At 40.2% G+C, this 18,841-nt stretch overlaps 3 protein-coding genes across 3 annotated transcripts; 2 read left to right on the top strand and 1 right to left on the bottom strand.

The window, feature by feature from the left end:
- The first annotated feature begins 685 nt into the window (after nt 1-685).
- LOC145012297 (uncharacterized) lies at nt 686-3,267 on the top strand. Its single transcript, XM_078971089.1, has 5 exons — nt 686-881; nt 1,401-1,897; nt 1,972-2,094; nt 2,200-2,343; nt 2,436-3,267. The coding sequence occupies exons 2-5, from the start codon at nt 1,403-1,405 to the stop codon at nt 3,090-3,092; spliced, it is 1,419 nt and encodes a 472-aa protein (XP_078827215.1). The 5' UTR covers nt 686-881; nt 1,401-1,402; the 3' UTR covers nt 3,093-3,267.
- Nucleotides 3,268-4,312: 1,045 nt separating this feature from the next.
- POR (C-CAP/cofactor C-like domain-containing protein) lies at nt 4,313-6,004 on the top strand. The gene is made up of 2 exons (XM_078967809.1): nt 4,313-4,445; nt 4,856-6,004. The coding sequence occupies exon 2, from the start codon at nt 4,909-4,911 to the stop codon at nt 5,908-5,910; it is 1,002 nt and encodes a 333-aa protein (XP_078823935.1). The 5' UTR covers nt 4,313-4,445; nt 4,856-4,908; the 3' UTR covers nt 5,911-6,004.
- A 346-nt stretch (nt 6,005-6,350) lies between these two features.
- LOC145009141 (proteophosphoglycan-like protein) lies at nt 6,351-7,430 on the bottom strand. The gene is made up of 2 exons (XM_078967810.1): nt 6,663-7,430; nt 6,351-6,590 (listed from the first exon to the last, which is right to left on the bottom strand). The coding sequence occupies exon 1, from the start codon at nt 7,255-7,257 to the stop codon at nt 6,667-6,669; it is 591 nt and encodes a 196-aa protein (XP_078823936.1). The 5' UTR covers nt 7,258-7,430; the 3' UTR covers nt 6,351-6,590; nt 6,663-6,666.
- Between the last annotated feature and the right edge of the window lie 11,411 nt (nt 7,431-18,841).

Here is an 18,841-nt window from a genome sequence, read left to right as displayed (position 1 = left end):
GCAACCCAAATCTTCCATCATATCATCAATGTCGTGAAAAAAGAACAAATCACTGTCGATCAAGTCCACACATTTTTGTTTTCCCTTGATGTATTTTCTCCCAGGAAATTTGGTAAACTCTCCTCCATAGTGCAACGTATACTAAAAACAGTTGGATTCCCACCTTCACAAGAAAAAAAACAACAAGATTTTCAAAATCAGAGACAAAGTGATCAAGAACAGAGCATAAAATGGTTGGCTTTCCTTACCGTAACTTGCTTCCAAGTCGATTTTATCCATTTGTGGTCGTATTTGCCACCCACTCCTCTTCACTCTTGACGGAAAACTAGGGTTTTTGTGAGACGAGAAAGGTTTTGATCGGGGACTAGGCATGCAACGTTTGGGTGAACTGGATATGGCACCATACACAGTTAATGATATACACGCGACATGAAATGACAAAAATACCCCTGCATGCAGGGCACGTGGGGCACCCAAACGGAGAAATCTAACGTTTAACAACAATAAAGACTGGGTGGGTAGTATTCAAATGCATGAGGGACGGTCCAAGTTAATTTTCAAAAATAGGGACTGAACGTGTAATTTGACACTTGTCCTAGGGACGATTCGTGTAATTTACTCTAATTAAAAAAAAAAAAAAAAAATAGTTGCAGTATGGTGAAAGAGCACACGCGCCTCACGCACTTCCCCTCGCCCCCAGTTCACTGTATTCCTAACCCAAACACGTTTTTCTTGGTTCCCTCCTCGCATGACCACCAACAGACTCCTCACTAGGCGACCTCCTCCGTATAACCCGATCAACGTCGCTGCTTTACTAACCGAAGAGTTTCTTCATTTCTACCATCGTATAGGATTTTCCGCTCGGCTTGTCAAGAATTGAGGTGCTCTTTCATCTCTAATCCCCAATTGTGTGTTTTGCCACCATTGTTTACCGCTTGTTTCTGCAAGAGATAGGAGAATTTTGTTTTTCTTATCTGTATATTTCTGTTGTCATCGAGTGAACTTCACAACCTCGAAATATTAAGAATTTGTTTTTCCCCAAATATACGTATGGCTTGGTGAATTTGAGGTAAACCCTAGCTGATTATACAATGAATTGGTTTCGAAATGCTTTGTGGTCACTTACGATTGAAAAGTTTGTAATGCGATATGGTTTCCCTTGCATTGAAAAGTCTGTCAATATTACCATTACTTAACCTAATTCATGCTTCAAAGCTTGATGATTGCCATGAAACACTATCAAGCATTTGAAATTAAAGTGAGATTCGGGAAAAACCTATTAACTTCTGAAAGAAGAACATCTATTTCCCTTTTATTTTCTTATTCTGAACATGTGATCAAATACATGCATCCGAATGAGCATCAATCAGTGCTTAACTTTCTGTTCTTATTTCATTCAGACATGTCAACCGGTGATAATCATCTTGACCAAGGAAATGAAAAAAATCCAAGTAGTAAGGTACGCTCAAAAGCTATTGTGTGGGAATTCTTTGAGAAGATTAAAGGGGACGATGGGTTACAAAAAACAAGGTGCACAAACTGTAACAAAGTCTACAATTGTGCTCCAAAATCAGGAACATCAACAATGAGAAGACACTTACGCAAGTGTTCTCCACAACCCTTAACCCAATTAAGCCCTGAAGCCATCCAATTGTCCAACACCAATGGAGATAACGCTGAGCTGGCGAATGAGGGTAGTGCAAAGAAGAAACTGAAGTATGTTATTGAGGACATTCATTTGAAAACAGATAGGGAGTTAATGGAGTTTATTTGGATGAATAAGCGAAATATTGGACTCCTTGAGCAAAAGGTGCCTGATAAAGCTATAGCTATAAAGCAAGCTATTAAGTGCTATGAAGATGAAGTTAATCGCAGGGCAAAACCTCAGTCTCCTAAGGTTCTTTTTCTATTCACTTGATAACAATTCTTTTCTCTTTCTTGCTTCTTAAAGGTTTCACTTCACTTTTCCAGGAGAATAGTCCAGGTGTCACCAATACAGTCACAGTTAAAATTGAAGTGGATGATCATCTTGTTGCTCAATATGAGAATCCTGTTGAAAACATGACTACAGAGACACAAGCAGATGTGAATCAGGTATCTTTTTTTGAATTCAAATGTTTCTATCAGACATCTCGTCTGCACAAAAGACGTAAATACCCTCTCCTTATCCGCATCATAATTTTGACTTTCCTCCATCAGAGAACGAGTCCACATTTGGAAAATGGAAAAATACCTTCAAAAGTTGTAGCCGATGATCAATCTGTTCCTGAAAATGGGATTTTTGATGGGAACACAACCGAAGAAAAGCTTCAGATTGTAGCTATAAATGGAGATGAGAATCAGGTATTTTGTGTTTATTTATATCAGATAGTTTATGATTGTGAACTTTCGTTCCATTGTTATTTTTTCTTTTCTTTTCTCTACTATTTTCACAGGCATCCGAACAACAACACAACGAATTAAGAAAAGTTTCATCTGTGCTCTCTTTACTAACTTCACCAAATAGTTCCTACATTCCTCAAAACAACGCCCTCGATGAAAAAACCGAACAAGCGAAACAATCCCTCATCCAACTCCTCGAAAAAGACTTCAAAACCCTAGTCGGATCTCCCGATGAACAAACCCTAAAATCTTGCATCAAAATCTTAATCAAAAGCCTCCACAAGCTTCCAAAGTTCCAAGCCCGAGTCATCGAAACTCTCAACTCACAATTCGAATCCGCGTGCGAAAATTGGTCCACGTGGAATAAAGTTATCGAAGAAAGTATGGCGTTTGAGATGAAGGAAGGTGGTAATCTTGTGGTTTTGGAAGAATGGCAAGAGAAAGATTTGGAAGTTGAATCGAAGATATTGAAAGTGGATGCGGATATTGAGAGGTTGAAAGCGGAGTTGCGGGAAAAGGAGTTGACCCGAGAGGGTTTGGTCAAACGGAAGTTTGATTTGTTTAATGAAACTAAGATTTCGATTGGTGAGGCGAAGAAGATTCTTCAAGAGATGGTTTCTGTGAAGGTGCGGAGTGATGTTGCGGTTGATAACATTAAAGATCTTAATACCAAATGGGAACGAATTCGGGAAAATTTCTTGTTTAAATGAATTTAAAGTATGAATTGGTTATTGTTTGTTATTCTAGAGTTATTGCTTGTTTAGTTTGTTGAGAGCATGTCTAGTGTTAATTATATCAAGAATACAACCCTCATACCTCTTTTGATTCATTGATATTGAATCAATCGAAGGCACTTTTAACACATGTTCATTTGTTTTCATATTATTATCTGGTACAAAATAATCCTAAGTTGGTTCTTATAAACCATGATCAAAGTGATCTAGTAATCATCACCTACGAGTTGAAAATAAAAAAACCGTTTAATATTTGAATCACAAAGTCTTTAACTTCCATATCTAAAATTAAATCAACACTATAAAATTGCTTGCGAAAATTGTTTGATAATTGATTCTCTGCAAAAAAACAATGTGTTTGCTTATAATCTAACGTGTTGAAACTGTATAGTGGGTGTAATGTTAATTGGTGTTGATTATCTTTTGTGGGGTCTATATTACTTGATCGATATTTAAACTCAGCGTTGCTTATGCTAATGTTCTATAGTTCGAGTATATTTTTAATTTATGAGTGTTCGTTGATGTTTTTCTTTGCTGATTCAAAAATTGGGCCCTAGATTATGATAAATGTTTGATGTTTGACTCCTTCAATTCCTGCAACTAATTCATTGTTGTGAGATTATAAATTTGTTTGGGTTAATATTTGTCTTGCAACAAGTTCAAATTTGGTTGTAAATACTGTGGGTTGTTGATATAGTTGGATGCTTAGCCGTAAATCAAAGGTTCAATTATAATATTCTGTTGCAATCTTTTGTAAAATTCTATTATACATGGACCATTTATGTTGCAATTTTCTGCCACGAGGATAATTTCTCTAATTTTCTCTACATATGACCTTTTTCTGTAAAATTCTGTTACTTAAGATGCACTTTGGTTGCAATTTTCGGCCATATGGATCATTTTTACATTTGCCTTGGACCATTTATGTAATTGTTTTTTGGACAAGGACTTTTTCTACAAAATTTTATTAGATAGGGACCATTTTTGTTGCAATTTTCTACCTTAGGAACCATTTCCACAATTGTTCAGGGACCATTTTTATGCCACAATTATTTAAGGACCTGTTCTGTAATTGTTTTCTGTTTATGGACATTTTATGCAAAATTATATTACATAGCGACAATTTCTAGTGTAATATTCCGTCACAGGGACCATTTTTCTAAATTATTTTTGCATAATGACCTTTGTAAAATTTCCATCAAACGTATCTTTGTATAAAATTAATTTCCACTGCAGTGTTAGCAAATCGAGGACATGTAGAACGGGAGAAATTGGGAGAAGTCATCTTCGTCTTAATTCGGAAAAGAAAATCGTCGATCCTCAATCAAGGTAACTTAATTCTCCTCAAAATTCTTTAGCAATGCTCGATCCTTCATTCACAGCAAGTTTTTTGAAAGGTAATGCGAAACCCTAGGTGTCTACTGTATGAAGCGGTTGGGTTTTGTTTTGTTTTGTTTAGTTTGATTTGATTATTTTGCTATTGATGTTGTGAAACCGTGAATTTTCTTAGACCTATATTTTATTTATCATATTAGCCCATGGGTTTCAATGTTTTACCGGATTGTATGTCTTCAGATTTGTGCATATCAACTGTTTGATAAAATGCTTGAACCAAAATATATACCTATTTACCTTGTTTTATGTGTAACATCTTCAAACCTAGATATTTAGGATCTTTCAGTAGTTTCTTCTTTATTTTCCACCGAATCTAAGATGATGCTTCGATAAACTTGTTGCAGTTTTTTGGTGACATTTGAAGAAACACCACGCGGTTTTTACCTATCAAAAAGCAATGAATGAACACACCGATGACATCTCAACTGATGAAACCACCCAACGGAAGCATGCCGCCATGATCGACCGCCTATCCAACCTCCACCAGGCCCGTATTTCCACCAAAACCAACTCAAAAGACCCGACTTTTGAATCCACCCAATCATTTCTCACCACCTTCACAAACTCCAAACAATCAATCGAATCCTCCCTCACTCAAATCCAACAAACCCCAAACCAAGATCCCAATTCCGACCTCGAAAGAATCTCCAATTCCATTTCCGACCTCGAAAAACTAGTCGCTGAAAACTCCTACTTTTTACCCCCATACGAAGTCCGCTCATCTCTCAAAACCATCTCCGACCTCAAACAAACCCTCGATTCCGTCACCTCTAAAGTCAAACCACGAAAAAAATTCTCCTTCAAAAACAAACCCTCCAAGAAATCGGAATCGGAACCGGAACCAAAACCAAAACCAGAATCGGAATCAGAACCCGAACACAAGACAAGCTACACGATCAACGATTCACCGGGGTTTCGTGGCACGGAAAACGCGATTCTAACAAAGGAATTTACCGGATCTGAGATTCGGGAATTCGTGCTTTCGGATTTGACCAATTGTGAGGTGAAGTTAAAGGGTCGTTTCCGGACATTGTTTATAAACCGGGTCCGGAATTGTAAAATTTACGTGGGCCCGGTGTCGGGTTCGATATTGATTGAGGAAGCGGAGGGGTGTTTGTTTGTGTTGGCATCACATCAAATTAGGGTTCATGAGGCTAAATTGACTGATTTTTATCTTCAGTGTAGAAGTCGTCCGATAATCGAACGGAGTTGTGGGGTCCGATTTGGACCTTACAGGTTGTGTTATGATGGGATTGAAACTGATCTCAAGGAGTCTAATTTGTATGAGGATACAGGGAATTGGGCAAATGTGGATGATTTTCAGTGGTTGAGAGCTATTCAGTCTCCAAATTGGTCGATTTTGCCTGAAAGTGAACGGATTGATATGGTTAAGATTTGAATTTTGTTGTTTGCATATTTTTATTTCATTATTTGTGTTGGTTTTGATGTTTTTACCCAAACATAAACTTATATGTTTCACCAAGTTTTGAACATTTGTTCTGTTTTGTTGATAAACGACTTTTTTTTTTTTTGGTTATAATAAGGTTGTTCAATGTTGAGTTTAAGAATAAGAAAAACAAAGCATCTTCAAACTATGAATCATGGAAAACGACATCAATACTGCATTTGTCAACAGACTAAACAACCTTTGTACCTTTGAGACTTTTAGTTGTGCAAAACTTTGCAATTTTTATCTATATCCAATATGTATAAAATGCACTACATCTAGTTCTTTCTTGTCATGATCTATGTAGCAAATGGTGTTGTAAGTAAATTACTAATAATTCTATACGAATCCATGCACAATGACACCATAGTTGATATGAAGATGACATATAATTGGTTGTAACTTGTAAGATATATATATCTTGATGAAACTATTGTAATACAAAGTGGAGAAAAACCATAATAATTGGCATTGCAGCATACAAACAAAAACAACAAAAAGCAGATGACGATTCTTGATTTCTTGTACGTATTGTAGGTGAAATGAAGCTCCATGAACACTCGTAAACTTCTCAAATTTCATGAATTGCCCAAGTGAAAACTCACAACGCCTTCTAGATTCTAATATGCAATCTGCAGCAAAGTCTTAAAATCATAATGCAAAAAATCATTGAATTGGGGGAAAATTAGAGAATGAATGTTTACCAAGTTAGCCACTCGAATTGGGTCGTGGTGACCCGATAGATCTGGACCGATTTATTCCCACCGGATCAACCTCAGATCCCCTCCTTAATCTCTCATACCCACCGCCGGATTTTGGTCTTTCTTCTTCCTTCGGAGATTCAAATGACACTTGACGGAGATTCAACCGGGAACCAGATCCGTTTTGCTTATCCTCCCGTCCGACAAAACCAGGACGAAGATGCGGCGGAACAAATTTATTCGTTTTCGGCGACACCGGCAAGTTCTTATTCTGTCCGCCGGGAGAGGCCAAGGGGGAAAGTGGTGGACCGGTCCCGGTTCGGCCGAGGGGTCGGAGGGAAATGGAATCCTCCGGATCCGGTTGCTGAACGGCAGCTACGGGGGAGGGTTGTGGAGGTGGAATGACGGATTTGGGAGAAGGGAGGTTCAGGACAAGCATGTTGCCATGGATGCGTGAATTTGAGAGAATGGTTTTGTTACCTGGAGTGGCGGTGGTTGTCGATGATGAAGACCGGCGATGGTTGTTGACGGTGGAGGTTGTTTTGTTTTCATAGATGTCGTTGAAGTTAATAGCGGTGTACTTATTGGCTCTTGCCATCCACAACCACCGTACTCCGCCGCAGAACAACCGTGGATTAGAAGAGAGAGAGAAGAAAGACGATTTCTTATGATAAAGCGTGCCGGACGGAGTTCTAATCGCCGGGAAGGTTTTTTTAGATCAGGAGACGTGGGAGTGGGGACCGGCGGTGGTCGCGTGGTGGAATAGACATAGGTCGTTTGCTAATGTGGGACCCACACATTTGATTCCTTTCCACTAAAGTTTGTTAAATATTTCAATTAGTGACACAATGATCTCAAAGTTGTAGTATGGCCACGGAAGTTTCTGAAATTTGTTGTTTGCCCATGTAACTATGAAGGTCTTTTAATACTAGTTCGTTTGGCTCGATTTTGATTCAAAATTGAATGGAATTCGTTTTTTTAAGTCCCAAAAATCGATCATGAGATCACTTTTTTGGTACTTAACAATGCATTAACATAAAAGATGATAACTTATAATATAGTTTTAGACTAAATTTTAAAATTGGTCCTTGTGGTTTTGAAAAGGTTTTACTTTAAGGATAACTATCGAAAATATTACGCCATTGGCACCTATGCTTTCAAAACATTGTCCAGCTGATCATCTTGTCTAACTTTGACATAGATAGGACGCTAAGTATAAGAAAAAAAAAATACCAAAATACCTATAATTTTATCTTTTACATTACTTCATTATTTTACAAACTACAACAAAATTTACTAGAAACATATCTGCATCTGCATTTCATCATCACTTACTCGCTCTCACCCTCTGAATCAACCCACCACCCCCACCCCCCCCCCCCCCCCCCCAAAAAAAATAAATAACAATAAACCATACAAACCAGTTGTTCAAAACTGGTCAAAGCGAATATATTATTTAAACATCAGAGTATAAATCACAAATAGCCAATGCGAAAACTCTGTGGGATGCGCTATAGGCACGGCGATCCATTCCCTTTTATATCAGAAGTATCTGAAACAATAAACATAAAACCGTAACCACAAAGCTTAGTGAGTTTCCCAAAATACCACATACCATAAATATCATTGGGCCTAGCCCTAGGATATATTCCAACCCAACATACAATTATGGGCCCAACCATAGGGTTTCTTTTAACCCATCATATACTCATGGGCCCAATCCTAGGGTTTATTTCAAACTGAACATACAACAATAGGCCCAACCATGGGGTTTATTTCAACCCAATAATACAAACATGCAAGAGTCACAAAGACAACTAGTGTAACATCCCAAAAATTCATGACCATAAATTTCATTTTTAAACCATTAAATAAACCATAGTTATTAAAATCATTCCAACGAAAACATAAGTTATAGTATTCCAAACATCAAATCAGAGTATCATATAAAAACATTAGAGTAAACATCCCAAGCTAAACATCATGGTGTGTGCAATACAATCATCTTGAGCACTTCTCTTTGCAACTGGAAATACCTGAAACCAAAACTGAAAACCGTAAGCAAAAGCTTAGTGAGCTCCCCATACTACCACCTACCATACATACAATCACACATACTGGCCCCCCGCCCCTTCATTGGGACGCGCCCAACATCGAACAGTGACCGGCATCAGGCCCTGCCTGGCATCGAGCCCCGCTCGGTATACACATATGTTTCTCCCAGGCCCCGCGTGTTATTGGGCCCTGCCTGCTATATACATACAAACAATATCATATAATCATGCTAGCATATAAAGAATCATAGATAGTACTACATGTTGCAATCCTAAGGTCTCGCCTATCATGGGCCACGCCCTACTCTACTAATGATGAGATATGGAACCCCGTCCACACTCAATTAGTGATGGGATACAGGACCCAGCCCACACTCACCTTCCTACCAGGCACATACAAGTATCACATAGACAACAAGTATAACTAAACATGCACATATTCATCGGGTACCTCCCGACATCGAACCGTAGTCCGAAAACATACATATAAACATTCATCGGGCCTCGCCCGACATCGGATCGTAATCCGAAAAGCATACAAATATTCCTCGTGCATCGCCCGACATTGGGCCGTAATTCAGAGACATACAAATACTGACACATGCAAGAATCACGAAGACATCAAGCATACCAACATTCCTCGGATACCGCCCGACATCGGATCGTAATCCGGAAACACATAAACATAAATACGGGTCGATATTAGTGCCTTCAACCCATTCAAACAGGAGGAAACTCACCTTGCGAAGCTGGATCTCACGGATAATCCTCTGGCTACTAGCTGGTAGATTCCCAAACTGTTGATCTCTCTACTCCCCGAGTTACTAATCATCATATAAACTAGTTAAGTTAGGGATTCTCATAACTTAACCATAAGTCCTTACTGAGGTAAAAGACCATTCTACCCCTCACATACTCTTGTCCCAAAATGAACTCCACTCAACTCTTGGCCTAACAAGATAAACATTCCTACAAGGCCCAATATATGGCCCAATTCCCAATTGGGCCCAATACCTTCACACGGGCCTTAACCTAAGGCCCAATAATGTTTCTCTAGTCCAAAGGTTCAATTCCATATGGCCCATTAAGGCCCAAAGTAGCAAATTCCAATTAATGGCCCAAACCGGATTACGCGGAGAGTACTCAGATATGCACAGCGCGCCAGCGCGTACAAAGGTATGTGACTTGTTGGCTGCACGTATCAGGTCGTACGCCCAACGTACTCCCCTGTTAAGCTCTTTTTTCTATTAAGCACTTAATGCTTCAAACCAAGGGACCAAATCACAGATCTGAGCTCTACTTATCGTCTAAACCCATAAAGTCACTGACTTGGTGACTTTTCATCCCCCACATAAGCCCAAACTCCAAAAATAGCATTCTACTTCCATGAAAATGGTCTTAACTCTTGCATGAACCCATTAAGACCTTCAAGATGGCAACTTTCTATCTTGTTGACTCAAATAGCACCAAGGGTTACAACCATAAGCCTAGAAACGTATTTGGAACCATAAAGCTCCATTTAGGGAAACAAAAAAGTCCAAAAACCCAATACAAGAGATCTAAGAGAAAAACAATCAAGTTCAGAACTTTATACCTTATATGAATCGCAAATGTTGATAAGGTTCTGGATCAATAATCCTTTGCTCCTTTGATGATGCTTCAACAATGGCCATCTTCCTTCAAAACACCAAAATGCACTCCAAAATGATCTTCTAAGCTCAAAACACACCAAAAAGGGATTAGGGTTTTGTAGTAGCTGCTTTAGGGTGAAAGGGAGGCTGGCCATTGAGGCATAATGCTCCTTATATAGTGCCAAACCCTAAAATTAAGGTTTTGGTCTGAATGGAGTACGCCCGAGGTACTCACAAACCACCCGCGACCAAATGACCTTGTACGCTGGACATAACCCAGCCTACATTGGGCATACCCATCCAAACACGTGCATGCATGGGATTGCCTTGCCATAAATCTTCATTTGGGACTAAAATTGTCAATAACTTCAAAGTTTCATATCTTCCTCATCCGAGGTCCGTTTCCAATGAAACTTATATCCACGAAAAGGTGGCAAGAATCCCTACACTCCTAACAACATGCCCAAGCCTTAAAAGCATCCAAATAAGTCCCAAAACTCATAAAAGACCAAAATGTCAAATTACGACTATACCCCTTGGCTTCTGAAGACACAATCAACACTTTGATCATGTATACCCTAACACCCACATCCGAAATGGGAAAAATCCTTCCCTTCCAAGGACCTAACCCTTATGACAACTGATGATTAGGATGCAACCCCTAGCAACGAAGCACTTCCAAAACTGGGTGTTACAACTCTCCCCCGCTAAAATTATATTTCGTCATCGAAATTGCTCCTTACTAACAATCCAAACTAAAAACCACAATCTGGAGACATCCAACCTTTAGTCTCCGAAAGAAACCACTTTTACCTCCCCGAAACTAGAAATCTACATTGGTCTGACTTCTTGACAGACCACCCACATTGAGCCTTACCATGCTTAATCCTTCTCGAATGACTGACCAAAGCACACTTCCAATCCTGATTATCTCAATGCTACCATCAGGAACAAAATCACTGACCGCAATGACTGTAGAATACTTATACTTGACAGAAGACTCGGATAATCCTTCAAGTAGAAGATTCATCCTTGCAACGGTTAGTCTCGGAAGAGAGCTGTGCAACATGGTCAAACCAATTACTCTGAGATTATTTAATCCAATTGTAAGTGTCTTAGTACTTTCGATCCACAAGTTACTCTACACATGGTCTTACCGCTGATTACCAATCCGAACACATCCAAAGCCGAGCACTCACGCGGTCTAACATCCTGATTGAACTCGTGTCCCGTTGGGAATTCCCAACCTGATTCCCAACACCAGCTAACAAACACCAAGAACACGCGAACCCAACGTTGGGAAGTTTCCCAAACTCCTAACTCACACACTCCTCGACCCAACCAGCCACTTGGGCCATCTTCCTCCCTAGCGGAAATGCGAACTCATCCTAGTTTCACATCTACTTTTGTTCCTGGATACCTGAACGATTCTCCCCCCACTTTGATTCAGCAAACATCTTACAACACAAAAGACTAGAAGGATCCCCAATCCTTCTTACCATCCAATGATTAACCTGCTGGAAACCAACGGTTACAACCGTTAGTGTTCTATAATTAACCAACACTAAAGAAGTACAACTCTTGAAGACTAACGAAACACCCCGGGCTCTAATCACACTTGCTACAGCTACCGCATCCTAGGAACCCACTATATAAGGAGATGATCGTGCACCACTACTCTAAGTTTCATGGTATGCAGATAGCATATAAGTCGAACATAAGTAGAAAATATGACTCTAATATACACTTAATCATATCAATGCATGACAATAACAATAAAATCATAAATAAAAACGGATAAGAAGGCAAAAGTTACTTACCTGCAACATCGGAAGCTGCTCGTGTCTCCTCTATATTCAGCTGGAAAGCCCTATTCCTCGCCGCAGGCGCCTCCGCCCAACCCTGACGGTCGTCGGTGATCCTCAATGTCGCAGGGGTAGGTGTCATAACATGTCCGACTATAACCAAACTCGGACATTGGGCCTTCTTGTGGCCCTGTTGAATGCAATGAAACATAAATCAAGTCTGATCCCTGGGTGATGGTAGCAGTACAATCCCTGCTATAATGACCGATGAAAACACACTTGAAGTAGCCAGAATCACCACCACTTTCACTCCTACATGCACCCTCGTGTGTCCTGCCTCACTTGCACAACGTCTACAATCCTGCTAACACCTAAATCTAGAATCTGATACCTTGAGCCTCTTGTCCGATCCCACGTATGTCTGGACCCCGTCTGGCTTTCTCTTTCTTACCGCCTCCGACCTGATCTCCCTCTCGCAGGCTCGAGAGATCATATCCTACAACGTTTTATAGAAGGATTGACTCACAAACTGCCTGATGTCGCTCCTCAACATCTCGTAATATCGGGCCTTCTTCATCTCCTTGTCCACCACATATTGCGGAACAAGAAGGGCCCTCTCCCTAAATATAGTGGTGATCTCAGCCACCATCTCCATAGTCTACTGGAGGCCCGTGAACTTCCGTGTTAGCTATTGCACCTTAATTATTAGTGCAAACTCGGCCCTGAACCTGGATGAGAAGTCATTCCATGTCATCGCATCAATAGCGACATCGTCTACAATAGCATGCATAACCTCCTCCCACCAATCACGTGCTCTATCCTTCAGAAGACAAGAGGCGAGTCGGACCTTGTCTCCCTCGGGACACCGCTAATACAAAAAGCATTGGCAACATCTGCCAACCACCAATTACTAGCAATGGGGTCCTTAGCCCCATGATAGTTTGGAGCTCCACAAGCTCTGAACTCCCGGAATGTCAACATGCGTACCCCTATCATGGTTGTCATCTCAATTCGGAACGCACTCAACCTCTCATCAAGAATCTCCAAGATACCCTCTTTGATTGTACCGAAGATTATCGGAGTCTGGTCAATCATACTGCGTGTAATCTCAGCTGAAATAAACTCTCTCATCTGATCATCAAGCTGCCCTACTCCACAACCCGAGCCTGATCCTTCGCCCATACCAGAACTGCCAAATGGTCTAGTACGTAATGTCACATGCTGCAACATATCACAACCATCAGAATACTCATCACTATCGAGGGATCACACACACACTACAAGTTTCTTGGCTTTATCTCAACCCTCCTAGAATCGAGTACGCATCCTATGCTTTCAGTAGTATGGGCCCGTACTACCTTCCACATCTATCTGTACTTTCCTCAAGAGTTGCCTTGACTCTACCAAGTCCCTTTCACTACTACTGCTCTCAGCTCTATTCTCACCCTAGGCTTGCCCCAGGTTAATCTCCAACCCACTCTCTGCCATCATCTACATAAGAAGTACTTGCTACCTCTCCCTAACTAGCTCGCAAATACCATTACATATTACTAAGATGAGATAATTCTTCGAATGAGAGGTCTCTCCCTACAACAGTTAGACTCAAACGAGAGATGCGAAATAAGGCTAAACCTAACCTTCTGAAATTCTTTAGTCCTCGTAATATGTAACTTAACATATTCATTTACAAGTTAGTTAAATATAACTTGAACTCCTAAAAGCACAAATCAAGCAGCATACGAGCATCGAGTAAGCATAACCAAGCATATCTTAATCATGCCATTATATCACTGACTAATCAGTACTAGCATACATTTCAATAAGCTCATACAATAGGCATACAAGGCATCCTTCCTAGATCCTTAGCCCTAATCTAGCATGTAGTTCACATATTCACAAGTCATATCATAACATAAACATGTATGGGTAATTTTGGAGAACTTACTTGAGCTCGGCTGATTTCATGCACCACACCCTTTTCTCTTTTTGAAATCCTTTTTATAAAAAAATGATTTTCTTTTGAAAATTTTCATACCAAGTCCTCAGTTTAAGTTCAGACACACGCTATAGTACGCCTGAATCCCTCAAACCAAGGCTACGATACCAACTGGTAACATCCCAAAAATCCATGACCGAAAATTTCATTTTTAAACCGTTAAATAAACCATAGTTATTAAAATCATTCAATAAAAAACATAAGTCATAGTATTCCAAACATCAAATCAGAGTATCATATCACAACATTCGAGTGAAAATCCCAGACTAAACATCATGGTGTGTACAATGCAGTTATCCCGAGCTCTTCTCTTTGCAACTAGAAGTACCTGAAACCAATACTGAAAATCATAAGCACGAAGCTTAGTGAGCTCCCAATACTACCACATACCATACACATAATCACATTTACTAGGCTCCCTCCCCTTTATCGGACCCCGCCCGGCATCGGATAATATCCAGCATCAGGCCCCGCCTGTTACTGGGCCATGCCCGCTTTACACATACAAAAAATATCATATAACCATGCTAGTGATGGGTTTTAAGCACTACAACATTCCTATGGTGTACATGCAACCCTAATGCTTTGGATCTATGTTTTTCTCAAGTTATACATGAAAATCAAATTATCCAAAGCATGAAACCTAACTAGCATACAATTTTTTGGAATTTGTAACATAAAATTAAGTTAGAAGAATACCTTTTTTTGTTGCTTGTAGATCTTGACCTTCAAGAGCCTAGTGCCTCAAATGGATCACAAACACCAAGTAGCAAGTTAGAAGAATATGATAGAGGTTAGGAGGCTCAAAAAATTGGCTAGGGTATTCTCTTGGAAGCAAGTGGCCGATTTTTTAAGTCCTAGGGGTTCCTTATATAGCCGAGCTTCTAGGGTTTCAGTTAAAACCCAAATATGACTGCTTAAGCCTTAAGAAGCCCAGTAGATCCTTCCAGAAGCTATCATATGGACAAAATCTATGTGGGTTACACATATAATTCGTCAATTCCTTCCACAAGGAGCCAAAAGCCCAACTTGCAACTATTAGATAACTGCAATACCAGTCCCCTTAATTAAATTAGTCTCTTTTGATCACTAGATTAATTTCTGATCAGTACTAATTAAATAATATGATTTCTCAATTAATATATTATTCTTATAATATATTAATAAATCACAATTAACCTCTTTCTCGATTATTCTTCCAATCAAGTTGCTATGGTGAAGGGAACCCAAAAAGACCATGTCACTATCGGGTCAAGTACATACCAATTATAGTGATGGGCTTAGACACCTAATCCAACAGTCTCCCACTTGGATAAGTCTAATAACTATAATTACAAGTACGACTTCAAAATCCAATTAGCAATCGGAGCTCTTAAAAGTCGCTATCGAACTCTGACCTAGTCAATAATGTGCCCTTTAGATAAGGGATCATGTAGTCCTCCATTTTCAAGATATCATGTGGACAAAGACATGGAATAAAGTCACTCATTGCCCAACAGGTTGTTTCCCGATTTTTGATTTGTTTGACATATAACTAATTGAACACGTCAATTCAGTCCTGATCGGGCCCGACACATAAGTCAACACAAAATCATTGAGTGGCCCAAGATATTGCTTTTAATCCTCTTAGGATAAAAGGAACATATAAACTTTGACTTATATGCTCATACTATTTACTTATTAAATCGTACATAACAATACACTTTATAACATCAAGTTACTAATGCGTTTACGCACTATCAATGCATAACCAATTTGTAAACAACAACTCATATATCTCGGTTTAAATACTATACGATATAATCGTCTCACAATCACTCATGATAAATTCCATGAAGTGATTCATATAAGCGTGGGTTTAATCCAATACTCAAATCTTATTTCAAGAGCACTCATGAACATTGCAGCAAACCTTTGTTATGTCTAAATCTTAGACAATCTACAAAACAATTCATGACAGTCTAAATAACTATTACAAGTTTCTAATAACTATCTAATCACTAAAACTAATATCATCCTTCAGACCAATGCTCCTTGCATGTTGTAAGTGCGTAACCCTGCTCAGACCATTTGTGATGGGATCTGCTGGGTTCTCTTCTGACGATACTCTCTTTACTACGAGGAGTCCCTCTTCTACCGGATGTCTGATGAAGTGGTATTTTCTGTCGATGTGCCTAAATCTCCCATGATCCCTCGATTCCTTGGTCAAGGCAACTGCTCCTTCGTTATCACAAAAAATCTCCATAGGCTCCTTTATGGATGGTACAACTCCGAGGTCTCCGATGAACTTCTTCAACCATATCGCCTCCTTCGATGCTTCGCTCGCTGCTATGTACTCTGATTCGCACGTTGAATAAGCTACAATCTCCTGCTTGGAACTTTTCTAAGTCTCTGCTTCTCCATTCAGTGTAATTACCCAACCCAACTGAGAGTGGAAGTTATATATGTTGGTCTGAAAACTTTTCCAAGCCACTGCTCCTCCATTCAGGGTAATTACCCAGCCCGATTGAGAAAGAATTTTGGGACGAAATTCCCTCTATCGGGGGGATGATGTGACAACTCGATACTTTCCAAAGTCAACAAAATTCAATACCGTTAAATAAAATTTCGAATTTTATATTTTTCCATTAAGTTCGTAAGGGTTATAAAACCATTTTAAATATATAAATAAAATTTATATAAGTTTTGGAACCAAAAACACTCGAAAAATTAGGTTTTCCCTCGAAAAACAACAAAACTCGTTCAGGTGTGCGTTTTCAGCCGAAAACCCTCAGGCTGAAAACGAATCTCGGTCGAGAACCCCTCTCCGGCCGAAAACCCAACTGGTATAAAGGTTTTTCCTCCGAAAACCCTTCATTTTTCACTCTTTTCATCCGAAAACTCTTCCATTTCTCTCCTAATGATCATCCAAGAATACTCTCATCTTTAAGAAGGAACCTTCAAATCTTCATATTTTTCCTCATGAACACCAAGAACACCAAGAACAACCTTCATATCTTCAAGGAGACGAAAACATCAGCATAACTGAACACTTGATTTCAGCCGAAAGCCAATTCTCGGCCAAAAATAGTTTCCGACCGAAAACCCACTTGAACCGAGAATCTTGTTCTCAGGTTGATCACACACGTTTCACTCCCTCGACCTGGGATTCCTTGATCATATCCAACAATGGAGAGATCACCGTCATTCTCATACAAATGTTCCCAACCGGAGAACCTGCCACCTTGCGGCTCAAGGCATCGGTCACCACGTTGGCCTTCCATGGATGATATAGGATCTCACAATCATAATCCTTCAATACATCCAACCACCTTCTCTGTCGCATGTTGAGGCTCTGCTGGTCCATCAAATATTTCAAGCTCTTGTGATCAGTATAGATGGTGTACCTCACTCCGTACAGGTAGTGCCTCCAAATCTTTAAGGCAAACACCAAATCCCCCCAATTCCAGGTCGTGAGTGGGGTAATTCGCCTCATGAGGCTTCAACTGCCTCGAGACGTAGGCTATCACATGCCCCCTTTGCATCAGTACCGTACCTAACCCTAAAATCGATGTGTCACAGTACACTACCAAATCGTTTAACCCCTCAAGTAGTACTAGGATCGGAGCCTCGCATAACCTCCGTATCAGGGTCTCAAAGGACAACTGTTAATCTGCACCCCACCGAAATGTCACATTCTTTTTGGTCAAGTGGGTCAGTGGCAAAACAATCTTGGAGAAATCCTAGATAAATCTCCGATAATAGCCCGCTAAATCCAAAAGCTACGAACCTCAAACTCATTCTTTGGTAATTCCCACGGCATCACTGCCTCAACCTTGGCTGGGTCAACCAAAATTCCCTTCTGGTTGATGATGTGCCCTAAAAACTGTACCTCTCGCAGCCAAAAATCACACTTGGAGAATTGGCATACATCCTCTCCGCCTACAGGGTCTCTAATACCTCTCTCAGATGCTGCTCATGAAGCTCTGTGGTCTTAGAATAGACCAAGATATCATCAATAAAGATGATCATTAACTGATCCAACATCGGTCTACATACCCTATTCATGAGATCCATGAATGTTGCTGGGGCATTGGTGAGCCCAAACGGCATCACCACAAATTCTTAATGCCCATACTGAGTCTTGAAAGTTGTCTTCATTATGTCCTCCTCTCGAATCCTCATCTGATGATAACCTGACTGGAGGTTAATCTTGGAGAACCAAGATGGACCCTGTAGCTGATCGAACAAATTGTCGATCCTCAATAACGGATAACGGTTCTTCACTGTTAGTTTGTTCATCTCTCGGTAATCAATGCAAATCCTATGCGGTCCATCCTTCTTTTTCAGGAAAAGGATCGGAGCTCCCCACAGGGAACTGCTCGGATGGATGAACCCTCGGTTTAGTAGCTCCTGAAGTTGCGTAGATAACTCCCGCGTCTCGGGTGGTGCCAACAGGTATGGTGCCTTTGCTATCGGAGCGTCACCCGGTGCCAAATCAATACGAAACTCCACCTACTTCTCCGGAGGTACTCCTGGTAACGCTTTGGGAAAGTCATCCTGAAATTCCTATACAACCGGCACACTACCCACACCCATCGTGGTCGATATCCCGTACAACCCTGCTACAAAAATCTCCTAGCTCTCGCACCTGAACAAAGGTTCGGTCGCTACGAGGCCCTCTCACCATGAATAACTACTTCTCCCCCACTTGGGG

The sequence above is a fragment of the Lactuca saligna genome, chromosome 8, assembly GCF_052625555.1.
Source record: "Lactuca saligna cultivar CGN05327 chromosome 8, ASM5262555v1, whole genome shotgun sequence".
Classification (NCBI taxonomy): Eukaryota; Viridiplantae; Streptophyta; class Magnoliopsida; order Asterales; family Asteraceae; genus Lactuca; species Lactuca saligna.
Note: the sequence above shows the minus strand (reverse complement) of the source record. Positions and strands in the feature narration are given on the sequence as shown.